Source organism: Cricetulus griseus (assembly GCF_003668045.3).
Source record: "Cricetulus griseus strain 17A/GY chromosome 1 unlocalized genomic scaffold, alternate assembly CriGri-PICRH-1.0 chr1_0, whole genome shotgun sequence".
NCBI lineage: Eukaryota > Metazoa > Chordata > Mammalia > Rodentia > Cricetidae > Cricetulus > Cricetulus griseus.
The window spans coordinates 93,738,623-93,753,523 of record NW_023276806.1 but is presented as its reverse complement, the minus strand read 5'-3'; the positions used below and the strand labels follow the sequence as shown (position 1 = coordinate 93,753,523).

Here is a 14,901-nt window from a genome sequence, read left to right as displayed (position 1 = left end):
CCTGCATATATGCCAGGAAAACTCAAAATCCCTGGCAGTAAATTTTTGTAGCGCACTCACACTCTGAGGAGGACTGATCTTCAGCAATTACCTGTTTACCTTTCAATAATAATCCAGGTTTGAGTCACTTTCTGGTCTTGGTAAGACAAATCTAGCACTTTTTCTTGTTGGTGTTTGGTTAAGAAGACATGAACTGAATCTATAGTATTGGAGGAGAGGTTGCAATTCTTCTGTTGGGTAATTCCAGTTAGCTAAGGCAGCTTTTCATCCTGCACAACACTGCTGTTAAAAAGGTTGCTGTTAAAAGCTGGCAACATTTAAGAATGAGAGTATACAAAGTGAGTTTCAGAATGTTGTGTTGTATTGCTGCCAGCTGCATTAAGAAAGAAGAAAACTCGAACTCATATTATGTGCTTGAAATATACTTTAGAAGACAAAGATGATGTTACTCGAGTTGTATCCTTCCACCCTGAGAATATTAGCAAAACACTGCTTTAAGAATTAGCGGAGCAGAGCTGGGGAGATGGCTCAGCAGTTAAGAACATGAGGGCTGCACTTGCAGAGGACCTGGAGTTCAGTTTTCTGCACTTGCAACCACATGTAACTCCAACTCTGGGGGATCTGACTTACTCTTCTTACCTCCAAAAATACCTGTACATATGTGTACACACACATATTTGCTGTGAAATAATTCTTTTGTACACCGTGAAGATGTGTTGTTTCCATTGTTAATAAAAGCTAATTGTCCCATGGCTAGGCAGGATTTTCAAGGCCGAGAGATCGCTGGGAAGTAGAGGGGTGGAGTCTCGGGGGTCAGGAGGAGACACTATGAGACACAGAGCAAGTAGGATGGGAAGTATGCATATGAGGTAAATACATATATTACATTCAGCACATACATTAGCAGAAATGGGTTAATTTTAAGTTATAAGAACTAGCTAAAAACAAGCCTAAGCTAACAGCTGAGCATTTATAATTAATATTAAGTCTCTGTGTGATTATTTGGGAACAGCTGGTGGGACAGAACTCATTGATGGTCCCAAGGAAAAAGTCCCCCTACATGTATTCACATATACATATGCACACATACAAAAATTTTAAATTAAATATAGGAATAAGCAGAGCTAAGAGATCTTTATTTCTTACTCTATAAACCTGGATGAAAGAGCTAAGTACTGATAATTTACACCCTCAGTGTGCCTACTGAGGTTTCAATTTGCAACAACTCCATTTGTGGTGACTTAACTTGTGATTTTTAAATCTTGGCAAGAATCATGGTTTCCTAAAGTAGGGAACTGAGTGCTTAGAGGGCCAGGAGAGTTATCCCTACACATCTTTCTATACTTCAGCTAGTTAAACCACATAAGCTATTAACTATTTCAGGGCAAATAAAATACATTCTGCATATAAGAGAGCTAGATTTCCATTCTGTCTTGAAAAGCTACAAATCTAGTATCAAAGAGTTCTGGTGCCGAGAGGCAGCTGACATGGAGTGTGGTGGGCAGTACCGATATCAGTGTGGTAGTCCCTGAGGGTGTTGCAGTCATACATCTCCAGTCCCTTTGGTGTCCGGAGACAGTAGATGCTCACAGGGAAGCCACATCTCAGAGTTACCAGCGTTCTCAGGTCAGACACCTTTTTACCCAGAATGGACACATTCTCCATTATTGGCATCATTTCCTGGGTCACAGCATTAAACACATAAAGGGTAGGCTTGTCTTCTTTCTGCAGGGAGAGAAAGGGGACACTCACTGTCTGTAGGTTGTGTTGGGAATACTGGACTCTGAGCATCTCCACCTCCTATGATACGTGTGCAAATGGGGGAGATAAAGTCAGTTTTCTTCTGGGACTGTATCTCACTCTGCTTCCTGAGGGCATGACATGTCCCCATTTTGAGTGAAGGGATGAAGACTGCAGGCCTCTTACACTTAACTCTACAGACACAGATAGGTAAGCAGCCGGACTTCTGCCAGTGTGTGTCCTGTGCAGAGAGCACTGCTCCACGATGCTATGTTTAAGACAGAGAGACTACTGTGTGCCCAGAACTTTTATCCCTTTTCTGAAATTCACTCTGGAGTTTGGCTCCAAGAAAGAGCATGAGGGACAATTTTCTTACAGTTGTGTGCTCTTTCTTGTCTCTGTGGTTTGCCTTCTTATAAGATACACTTATATTTACTTTTGGTTTTAAATAGGGAAATAATAAATGTAGATTTTTTTAAAGTTTCTTTTGTTCCTTTTATCTTAGAGTCCAGATAGGAAAGTAAGTAGAACTGAGACATCCAAAGTGAAGATGGAAAGTTTGGGGGAATGTTAATCCTGGTTCCAACAGTTTAACCAAGCAAGCCCAGGAAGTGGGTCGGGGGAAGATGAATGAATAATGAATACATTTCTTCCAGTCTAGAGAAGTGAAACTGGCTTTACTTCCTCTTCAGTGGTTGCAGGACTATGACATTTTTTTTCTCCAGCGGCCTGCTGTTGGCTGGGCATGTGCAAGTGCATGGCACTGCCCCAGAATGTCCCTATTAATGAGGCTTTCTTAAAAGCAAATACATAGCTTCCAGGTCCTCCATGCACCCTTCAGCCAGTCCAGCCACTTACCACATCTTGCCTGTAGTCATAGGAGTTGAGAGGTTGGGAGGTAGATGAAGGAAGATCAGTTCAAGACCAGCTTCATCTACATAGAAAGCTTTCTTTCTTTCTTCCTTCCTTCCTTCCTTCTTTCCTTCCTTCCTTTCTTCTCTCTCTCTCTCTCTCTCTCTCTCTCTTCCTTTCTTTCATCCTTTCTCTCTCTTTCTTTCCTTCTTTTCCTTCCTTCCTTGTTTCTTTTTGTTTTGTTTTGTTTTGTTTTTGAGACAAGCTTTCTCTGTGTAGCCCTGCCTGTCCTGTAACTCTCTCTATAGACCAGGCTATCCTCAATCTCAGAGATATGCCTGCTTCTGCCTCCCAAGATCTGGAATTAAAAGTGTGTACCACCACAGCCTGGCCCAAAAGTTTTCTACATTATTGTCTCAAAGGACAAAAGCCAATCCAAAGCTAAATTTTCTCTGGTTCCTCCTGGAACCTGTTCCTGCTACAAACTTATAGTATATTGGGTTCATTCCCCTCTTCCCAGATAGCATTGCCATAGCATAATCAATATACACATCTCAAAGACTCTTGGAGGAAGGATGTTACTCATGAAATATGAGTTTCCAGTGTTTTGATTGAGGACCTATTTCAAGAAGCATGTTAGCAGAGAAAGATCAGTCTGTCTTCTGTTACCCATGAAACCAACCCAACAAGCTGAGATGCTGCCTGTGTCCAGTGGGCTAAGTGTTCTGAGTGTAAGTTGTAATAATCTCACTCAAGAAGGATACTCCTGTTGCCCTTTGGCTCCCTCAGGTAAGCATCTGCCAACCTTATCCCTGAAATATTCATAGGAAGGCAAAATTACTCTAAAAATCTATTTAAAGGCCATGGGGAGGGGCTGGAAAGACGACTCAGTGGTTAGGAGCGCTTGCTACTTTTCCAGAGGACCCACATTCAGTTCCCAGCACACACATTAGCACATCAGGCAGCACACAACTACTTGTAAATTCAGTTCAGGACTTTTGATGTCCTCTTCTGGTCTCTGAGGGCACCTGCATATGTGAGGGGTGTGTGTGTGTGTGTGTGTGTGTGTGTGTGTGTGTGTGTGTGTGTACAGACTCATACACAAACATACTTTTTTTTTTTTAGAGGTAGTGGAGAAGGAAGGAAAATTATGATTTATACAACAGTGGTCCCTTATTTGTTTAGAATCCCTTGATTTCTCTTTAGCTCTCTCTAATATACCTTTATCAATAAATACAAACAAATGACAAATGAAATGCAAATAAACAGATAACAACATGCAAACACAGCTGTCAAGGCTTAAGTTGATCTCTACAATGAACTAAGTTGATCTCAACAGCAAAGTACTATATACTATATATAATACTATATTCTATATATGATATAAGTGTGATTAAAAGTATACCAGAATATGAATATCCTATGATTATAAAGAAAAAGGTCTCTAGTCTGTGCATACATATAGGTAATTCTGGAGCAAGTCATAACCAGGGGGAGTTGAAAAATAGCTCACAGCTTTAGATGAAAATCAGAAGTCACGGGGTGGGGGGAATGCTGTCTATGAAGCTAGATTCTTAGGTCTACAGAAATACCTTCAAGTCTTTCCTTTCTTTTCTTTTCTTTTCTTTTCCTTTCTTTTCTTCCTTCCATCCTTCCTTCCTTCCTTTCTTCTTCTTTTTTTTTTTTTTTTTGCACTAGAACTTTTCATCAATAAACACACGATATCCTGGGCTTATTTCACTTTCAATGTAGGGAGAAAGGAGTTTCCACTGTGCTATTGCAACCACATGCCCACCACTTTATAAACTTTGCTTTCAAACGTAGTGAAATTTTAATTGTAATTTGAATAGTAATGAGGTGCACCATTAGCAGACAGTTCTGACTCTGATTGCATGGAAAAAGGAGCATATAGATGCCTGTGGGAGACACAGAGGTCCTTATGCTCTCAGGTACATACTAGGAGAGTCAGGAACATTAAACACACAGGGTTGTGCCTTCAAAGGGAGGGATGTATAAACTGTTCTCCACCCAAAAGTCTGTGAGAAGATGTGCTTGGTAACCTGGTGACCTTTGTGCTATCTGTGTGGCTGAGACTGAACTGAATCCTCCTCAGCCCTTATCATGAGCTTGTCAATCTCCAGAACCTTTCTTTATGGAGGTGCCACATGTAGCCAATCTAGAGAACCAATCTTTATGGAAGATGTCACATGTATTTTAGCAAGAGTTTTGATGTAGTTATGTCTTCTGTTTTATTGTGCACATGGGATTGAGTTATTTATCATCAGAAATTTTTCACTAAATTGTGTTGTGATTAAATATGCCTAGGACTATCTGAAATGCCCTTCCTCTATAATGAGGTTAACCAAATTATTTCTGTAACTTTGCTATGGCCAATGTTTATGACACAGAAAGGTACTCTAGGCACTACCAAAAGAGAAAACTAAACACTAACCCAACCACAAAACCTTTGATCTACAATCTGCCCTGCCTACAAAATATGCTACGTCATGATGGCACAAACTTTGTGGGAGTCACCAACCAATGTCTGGTAGTTCAAAAATCTAGGGTAAAGCCAAATATTATTGTGAAGTAATCTTTTTGTACTTTGTGAAGATTTGTCACTTGGATTGGTTTAATAAAAAACTGAATGGCCAATAACCAGGCAGGATTTTCAGGGCAGAGAGGATGCTGGGAAGAAGGGAGGAGACAGGGAGTCGCCAGCAAGAGATGGAGGAAGTAGGAAAGCAACATGGGCAGTAGAGAATAAAGGAAATAAAGCCACGAGGCAAAAAGTAAATGAATAGAAACAGGCTTATTTAATCTATAAGAGCTAGTTAGAAACAAGTTGAAGCTATTGGCCAAGATTTTATAATTAATAGTAAGTCTCTATGTCATTGTTGGGGAGCTAGTGTTACTGATGAAAAGGTCTGACTACAAAATACTTCTGTTCTAAAAAGAAAAAAAGTGTAACAGTAAAATGATTCTTAATGATATTTCGAAATACTCATAGATCAGTGTCTTATCCAGTCATCATCAGAGAGGCTTCCTCTTGCAGCAGATGGGAACAGATACAGAGATCTATAGCTGGACATTATGCAGGGTAGGCAAAGAGACCTTGAAACACACAGCTCGAAATGAGATATCACCATCAAATCCCTCCCCTCAGACCTCAGGGAACCTGGTAGAAGGGGAGGCAGTGTTGGGGAGACAAAGGAGAGGGAGGACTCCAAGAGAACAAAGCCCTCTGAATCAACTGAGAAAAACTCATATGAACTCACAGAGATGGAAGCAGAATCTCAGGGCCTACACGGGTCTGTACCAGGTCCTCCAAGTATAATACTGTAGCTCTATAGCTTTTAGTTTAGTATTTTTATGGGACTCCTGAGTGTGTAAATGAAGGTGGTCTCTGATTCTTGCACCTTCTCTCGAGGCTTTCTTAAATTTACTGTGGGCTTCTTTTGCCTAACTTTGATATGATGGCTTTTGCTTTATCTTATTTTGTTAAAAAAAAAAAAAAGAAACCAAAAAGAAACAGCAAACACTGGGATTATCCTAGTGATGGCAGTTCAGGCTTGTCACAAGGCTGCCTGCCTGCCCAGTGCCTGCTATGAGGTCTAAGTGATTGATAACTGTACATACACTCTCTTGTTGTCTTGCAGAGAACCTGAATTCAGTTTCCAAGGTCCACATGGCCACTCCCAACCACCTACAACTGCAGCACTAGGGGTCTGATGCCTTCTTTTCTTCAGCCTTCTCTCTCTCTCTGTCTCTGTCTCTGTCTCTGTCTCTCTCTGTCTCTCTCTCTCTGTGTGTGTGAAAAATATATATTTCATATATATGAAAATAAGTATTTAGAAATAAAAGATGTTTGCAGCCAGGATTGGTCTCTCAGGACTCCCTGGCCAGACTTAGATGACATTTCTGGCTATGTAACTGAAGACCCTGACTTTCTATTCTTCCTCAAAAGATTGTCAACTACTCCACAGCCTTTGGATATATCTCTTTTCTGTTTAAGTTGTCTGTGGTCTGTCTCTACTGCTTTTGTAAGTACAGTGTTGTAGAAAGAGAAAAACCCAAGAATACTGGGGAGCATGTTGCCTCCATTAGAGAGGGATGGGAATGGTATAGCAAGGGAGGGAATCTGGGTCCTGAAAGGATCACAGTGTCCTGCAGTGAAGTTTTCACAGTGATCATATACCTTCTTATTAACTTCCATACTTGGTCCTTCAAGTTTTCATCTGCAGGAATACTGGGAAATAGACTGTTTTAAATTGTGTTTAATAGAGTAAAGGATTGCCAGCCTGCAGTCCATGCTGCTGGAGAAGCTGGTAAACAAGGAGGACCCTAAGAGAGACATACATGGTCCCCTGGAGAAGGGGAAAGGGACAAGATCTCCTGAGCTAATTGGGAGCATGGGGGAAGGGGAGAAGGAGCTAGGAGAATGAGAAGGGGAGAAGAGGAGAACATGAGGGAGCAGGAAGGTTGAGTTGGGGGAAGAACAGAAGAAAACAATATAAGAGATAATAGAGGGAGACATTATAGGTTTAAAGAGAAATCAGGCACTAGGGAAATGTCTGGAGAGCAACAAAGATGACACCAACTAACAATCTAAGCAACAGAGGAGAGGCTACCTTAAATGCCCTCTCCTGATAATGAGATTGATGACTAATTAATATGCCATCATATAGCCTTCATCCAGTAGCTGGTGGAAGTAGAAGCAGACACCCACAGCTAAACCTTGAATTGAAATCCAGTTGCAGAGAAGGAGGACGGATGAGCAAAGGGGTCCATACCAGGCTAGTGAAACCTACAGAAATATCTGACCTGAACAAGGGAGAACTCTTGGTCCCCAGATTGATAGCTGGGAAACCTGCATGGGACTGATCCAGACCACCTGAATGTGGGTGTCAGTGAGGAAACCTTGGAAATCTATGGTGCCTCTTGTAGTGGATCAGTACTTATCCCTAGCATAGGAATGGACTTTGGGAGCCCATCCCACATGGAGGGATACTCTCTGAGCCTAGACACAAGGGGGTTGGCCTAGGCCCTATGCCAAACAATATGACAGACTTTGAAGACCCCCTATGGAAGGTCTCACCCTCCCAGGGGAGCAAAAAGGGTATAGCATAGGTAAGGTGTTATGGGGGGGGGCAGGAGAGATGGGGAGGTAGAGGGACCTGGGATTGACATGTAAAATAATTTTCTTTCTAATAAAAAAATAAAATGTGACTAACAGTAGGTCACCTAAATATTTGCCTAAGATCTCTTTATCACCTAAATAAGCAATACTTCATAAACTACGCAAAATATAAGCATAATAAAAAGCAACTACCTTGGTTTTATTTCATGACATATATCTACTTGTTCATGTTTTAAAAGAAAAAATGTTTACTTGGTAAACTTTTGAACTCAGTAAGAGTTCCTGACTTTTATCATATTTTTAACCTATACTAAAGTAAGTTAAAAGGCTTTAGCTTCCCTAGATTCTCAGAAGACAGAACTAACTTGCACACAAAAATATAATTAAATGTTGCAGAAAAAGGACAGTGCATATATATATATATATATATATATATATATATAATATATATATATATAGTTATATATAGTTATATATATAGTTATGCAATAAAGCAATAATATGTTTGGAAAGCAGCCTTTGGTTACCTGATATGGATCAAATGTATGTTGGAATTTTTTCAATGGAGACTTTTATTATTGGAAGTTCATTTTCAGTAGTTATCATATGCATGTAGTAAATACTACAGGCTTTAGCAATAGCCTGTTTAGTCATCTAACTGAAATAGGGACCAACATTTAGGCAATTCTTTTCTTATTAAAGATACTGTTTTCCTTCTTAAAGTCTGTGTAACAAGCTCTAGGTGTAACTCTAGTGGACAGAATGAAGAGTGAAGTCAGTAAAATTCCTATAAAATGTGAGAGTTTCTAATGAAACCCTGTGTTGATTGATCAGCATGTTAGTCATAACCACTGTCTGTCTCATTTCTCTCGAACAAACTATTTTGCCAGCATTAGTCTACTGCTTTCATTGCAATTTTGAGCCCCAGAAAAAGATTAGAGTTCAGCGCAGAGCTTGCTGGACTTGGGCGAATGATGACGTATTGACAGTACCTGTGAAATGTTTTTGTCAGTATAACTAAGGATACAGATTGCCCTAAGGGAGGGAACCTGGAGTCAGAGTTGGGGGACTCTACTATATACATCCTTTTGTATCTATTGAATTGAGAACATGGGAATATAGTCACCATTTGAAAATAGATAAAATTTAAGTGTTTAATAATAAAGACCAAGGAAGATCTTAGAAGATCTTAGTTAAATAAAATCACTCAATATATGTCCAGCTATTAAATGTCCCCTGACAGCTCAAATATTAAAATTGAACTTATACCACTCTAAGTAAGCAAACAATTAAAAGAAAAGAAAAACAAACAAAACAAAACAAAGCAACCCAAAACTTGGGGCTAGAGAAGGCTTGGTGGTTCAGAGTACTGGCAGGTCTGCCAGGGGACCCATGTTTGAATTTTGAGTCCCAGCACCCACGTGAAGGTCAAAGTCATCTCCAAAACCAGTTCTAGGGGACCCAACAGCCTCTTCTGGCCTCCACAGACACCTGGCACACATGTGATGTACAGAGATACATGCAGGTAAAATGCCTACACATATAAAATAAAATAATAAATAAATAAAAATCTGGGCCCTTATCATTGTCATTCAATAGTGCATGGTGATCATAAGGAGTTGATTCTGTGTAGCTGTGCAGTGCCTGAACACAGTATAGAGCCCATGCAAAGACACAAGGAGAAGCTACTTAAGAAATGACAAAGAAGCGGGACCTAGTGGTGCACACTTGTGATTCTAGCATCTTGAATCAAAAGTTTGAGGTCATCCTGGGATACACACATAGCGAGACACTGTCAGAAAAAGAAAAGAAAAGAAATATACTTTGGTTTGCTTTAGAAGTATTTTCTGAGTATTAAAGAAGGAAAACTGGAGAACTTACAGTCATTTTAATTTCATTTTTGGTAGTTAAATACTCTTAAATATATAAGGAATACATGAATAATAAATGCTCAGAAAACACTAAAAGTATATAAATGGATATACTTAGCATTTTTATGACATGTCTTTAGTAGTTAATATAGGAGAGTATCTTTTAAAACATCTTAGTAAATCATATAAGCATATTGAGTTAATTTTGAATATCAGAAACATTTTTTACTGCTAAATATGAGCAAATAAGTGTTACATTTAGATGGGATGAGAACTCATGCTTTCGGTGGTGAAAAAGAGCATAAGTTACTGTTTCTAGCCCAGCATAAACAGCAGCTCTTCACTGGGTCACTTGTCTCATTAAAAACTAATTTCAAGTTAAAGATATTGAGTCCAGAAAACACCAAAGCACACAGTTTTGTATATTTTAGGGTTAGGGTTCTGTAAAGTTCTTAATGAACGCTGAGCCCAGGATCCCCAGTTTTGCACCATTAATTAAGTGTACCCTAAAAATGGGAAAGACATTTCTCTTGCACACATACCTGGTTCTGATGTCTACTTTGTCTGAATTTGGATATAGATACTGTCTTAGGGTTTCTATTGTTGTGATAAAACACAATGGCCAAAAGCAACTTGGGGGAAAGAACTGTTTGTTTGTTTTTGTTTTTGTTTTTTTGGTTTTTCGAGACAGGGTTTCTGTGTGTAGCTTTGGAGCCTGTCCTGGAACTCACTCTGGAGACCAGGCTGGCCTCGAACTCACAGAGATCTGCCTGCCTTTGCCTCCCAAGTGCTGGGATTAAAGGTGTGAGCCACCAATGCCTGGCTTGGGGAAAGAATTTGTTTCAGCTTATACTTCTTACTTCCACATTGTAGTCCACCACTGAAGGGCATCAGGGCCGGAAATGAAGCAGGGTAGGATCTGGAGACTGAAGCCTTTGGAAGAATGTTGTTTACTGACTTGCTACCCATGGATTCCTCCAACCCAGGTGTGGTACCACCTCCTGTGGGATGGATACTCCCACATCAATCATCAATCAAGAACATGCCCCACAGGCCAGTCTGGTAGGGACATTTTTCAACTGAGATTCCCTCTTGTGGGAGCCCACAAGTGACACAGTTTCCATCTGGAGTCTATTCTGACTTATAAGACATCAGAGTTCAAGCTTGCTTACTCCAGTCTCCTTGAGAGCCGTGAGAAAGTTCTGATTAAGCCCATAGGATAGAGTATATTACCTCTCTAATGAGCTACAGATGCCAGCTGTAGGCACATAGAGATAGGGAATGAAGCTACTTGCTGCTAGTAGGACCCACATGATAGATAGTGAGTCTGGCTGTTCCTCAGTTCAAGGACAGGGCAGGGAGCTGGTTAACTGATTATGCTGCTCTTTGTTCTGCTTTGCCTTTAGTCTGTATATAAGCAGGGTCTAAATTAAACTTGTGGCTTCCAGTGTACTGAAAGGCATGGGCTGAGAAGTCTTTCCGAATCTATCCTGTGTTTCTCTCTGTTTCTTTTATCTGCCTTTTCTCAATCCTCATGCCCCTACTCAGGTAACTCAGCTGACTCATTGGAGCAGGCTCCAACACCCCCTTTCCAGAAAACTCTAGCTTGTGTTAAGTTAACATTAAACTAGCCAACACAGATGCTGCCCTGCCACTCTTCCTGACACTGAGAATTTCCTCTTCGTCACATCACTGTCCCTAATCCTTATGACCAGGGAAGTGACCTCATCTGCTTCACTCTACAGATACTTCAGAACCATCCATCAGGCTCTAATCTATGGGGAGTCCTGCATGGTGTGATAAGACAGGTGGCAAAGTGATGAGGTAAGAAAGAGAGATGGAATGGAAAGGGGGCAGGGGAGTTCTGTATCCATATCTTACCACCCTTTACAGGCTTGAAACATGCATAAGACCATGAGTATCAAAGGAAGAGAGGAGAATATGAGACAAGAAGGCCTGGGGAGATGGCTCAGTAGTTAAGAGTATGTACTACTTGCCCCGAGTTGGTGGCTCACGCCCTTAATCTCAGCACTCGGGAGGCAGAGGCAGGTGGATCTCTGTGAGTTCCAGGCTAGCCTGGTCTACAGAGTGAGTTCCAGGACAACCTCCAAAGCAATACAGAGAAACCCTGTCTTGAAAAACCAAAAGAGTGTGTACTATTCCTGTAAAGGACTTAGATTTGGTTCTCAGAACTCATGCCTAGCAGCTCACAACTGTCTGTATCTCTAGCTCTGGGGCAATCCTACTGCTTTGGCCTCTTCTGGCATCTGTACTCACATGCAAACACATAATTAAAAATAAATCTTTATGGGGTTGGAAAGATGGCTCAGGGGTTAAAAGAAGGTACTGTTCTTACAGATGGCTTGAGTTTGATTCCCAGAACCCACACCAAGTCGCTCACAATCACCTGGGTATCCAACACCCTTTTCTGGCCTCCTCAAGTACCAGCCATGTACTCATACACATAGAATAAAATAAATAAATCTGAATAAAAACTTTTAAAAATGGAAAGAAAAGAAAGACCTATTTATTTTATTCTTTTTGGTAGGATTTTGGTATCTAGCCTATTGTTATATCTGCCTCACAAGCACTGGGATTATAGGTATGCACCAACCACACAGCCTAGGCAAAGCTTTTTCTAAGTTGTGTAAGTACTTAGTTGAGCCATCCACAACTTATCTCAAAACGAGAGAGACATCTTGGGCAAACGTTATTCTATCATACCTTAAGGAAGCATTTGAGAGTTGAGCAGAAAGATATTCCGACATCTGACAGACTCCAGCTGTTCCTTAGGGTAGCTCCAGCATACATCAGCTCTAGATACCACCTGCCTTGTTGGTCTTCAGAAAGAGGAATGTGGAAGTAATCCTTAAAGAGAAGTGCCTCTTATGAAAACAGTCCTGTTTATTAGCAGACCAGAAATACACTGCTCCCTTCTCTCTTTGCCTCCTTCCCTCCCTTCCTCCCTCTCTCCCTTTACCCTTCTTCCTCTCTTCTTACCTCTCTTCCCAATGGTGTTATAATTGTTTTAGAACAAAGGGAAGGAAGATGGGATAGGGTTCTTAACTTTGAAGGGACCAGCTTCCCTTTTGGCAGCCATAACGGCCGAACAAGTGCTCTATGACCTTGTCTTAGTCACTAGAAAGTCAGATGCCTGCCTCGTGACAAGGAACCAATCAGAAGTTAGCTGGTGGTGCTATGCTTTACGACCCTGGGTGTGCTTTAAGGACAAGCGCACAGCAATGACGCACAAAGCATAGCAACCACCCTGGGAGGGCCTATGGACCATAACAACCAGTTGACCAATCAACACAGGGCAAACCCTCCAAGCCTGGAGGCACACCAATCGTGAGCCTGTGCGTACCCCTAGACACTCCCCTTATGCTGTCCTATAAGATCTCTCGGGAGGCCCTAGGAGCTGTCTTTGTGAACCATCCGCCATGGTGGGTGGGTGAAAGACCCGAGCTAACATGGGGTTAGCTCGTTAAATTATAATAAAGCCTCATGCAGTTTGCATCAAGCTCTTGAATCTGCCTGGTGATTGGGGTAACCGAGATCGTGGCCTGGGACCCCGGATACCTGAGTTTTCTGGGGGTCTAACAACTTGGACCCTATTGTGACCCAAAAGTTTATAAATAGATTTTAGTTGGGAAAAAGCTAAACCTTTATTTAAAACTTTTTATTATTTTTATTTTATGTGTGTGAGTGCTTTGCTCATATATATGTCTGTGACCACATGTGTGCCTGGAACCCAGGGATGCAAGAAGAGGGAATTGGAGCCCCTGGACCTGGAATTACAGATGGTAGTGAGCTGCCATGTGAACACTGGGACTTGAACCCTGGTCCTCTGAAAGACTAGCTATTGCTCTTAACCTCTGAGCCATCTCTCCAGTTGCTACAGATTTGTCCCTCTTTAATTACATTTAGTTAAGTCATTATCTGTACCTGTGGCTTTGTCACCAATTAAAAATTGCATTCATTTCCATGTCACGTTACTGCTGCTACAGATAATTCAGAATATTATGTATGCTTATCACTAATTTGAAAGTATACTACTTGTTAAGTGCACTGTTAGAACCTCTTGGCTAATGTTAGCAATACAATCTCATATCCCATGGCACTGTCATAAATGTGATTTTTATTATTTGAAGATTTTACTTGAAATCAATTCACTTCTTGTTTTCTTTGAGAGTCTCTTACTTTGTAACCTAGGCTGGTTGCAATCTCTTATCCACCCACCCTAGTGTCCTCAGGGCTAGATTCTAAGCATGCAGCACCATGCCCCGTGAGGTTCTCTTTATCTCCTCTTTTGTATGTATTTAACAACATTCTGAGAGGGAGCTCATCTGCTTTATGGACTTCAAACAGATACATGACACATAACCGGCATTATCTCCTGTGTTAGATCGAGATTGCAGTAATCTCCCCCAACACTAACACTCCTCAGGAAATACTTGGAATGGCTGGGCACGGTGGCATACTCTTTAATGCCAGCACTGGGGAGGTAGAGGCAGGCAGGCACTCTGAGATTGAGGCTGGCCTGGTCTGCAGCCAGAGCTAAATAGTGAGACCCCATCTCAAAAAAACAACAAAAAAAAAACTATCCAAACAAACAAGCAACCCACAAAAAACAAAGCACAAAAGAAATACTGCTTAATAAATGAGAATGACAGCCTCTAAATTAAACATTTTATGACTGTCTCTTAATTCTGGTAGTGTGGTGCTTGGGTAGGATGCCCTCTCTGGGCCTCAGTTTCCTCTGAATACAAAATAAAATTGAAGCCCACAAGTTTACTAATGGTTCGTAAGTTTTCTGGTTCTTAAATCCTTTGGTTTGTCATATCTGCTTGCTCACCAAACAAGGCATTTGTCTGACAACTGGAACTCTCTGATATACTAACATTATGTTGCATTTTGTCGTTTTATGAATAATTGCAATTAGCTATCTGGTCCGGGCACAACCTGTGAACTCACTAAAGAGAAGTGAAACTTGACACCCTCCCTCCCCGGAATTTACTGGCTTAGTTTGTATTCTTATCTAAGATCTCCAAATATACCATATTCTTATCAATATCATATGCAAACAAATAATGATATTTTTCAAATCCTCTTAGTTCCTTGTGTTAAAAATGTACCCAATAGTGTTTCTATTCTATGCAAAAATTAAACTCGAATACTTCTTAGTGACCCTTGACTAAAAATACATACCTTTACCATCTGTTTGATGGCTTCCACAGATTCATGTGCTGAAACATCAAATGCCTCAAAAGACCCTTCAAAAGCCACAAAAATCCTCAT

At 40.8% G+C, this 14,901-nt stretch overlaps 1 protein-coding gene across 1 annotated transcript in view; it reads right to left on the bottom strand.

Moving 5' to 3' along the window:
* Ankub1 (ankyrin repeat and ubiquitin domain containing 1) overlaps positions 1 to 14,901 on the bottom strand; it is a 27,182-nt gene extending 12,281 nt beyond the window's left edge. The window contains exons 1-3 of the mRNA XM_027391643.2: positions 14,812 to 14,901; positions 12,328 to 12,471; positions 1,509 to 1,725 (exon numbers count right to left, since the gene is read on the bottom strand). Of these exons, the coding sequence (XP_027247444.2) occupies positions 1,509 to 1,725; positions 12,328 to 12,471; positions 14,812 to 14,901 (451 nt within the window). The remainder of the gene's footprint in view (positions 1 to 1,508; positions 1,726 to 12,327; positions 12,472 to 14,811) is intronic.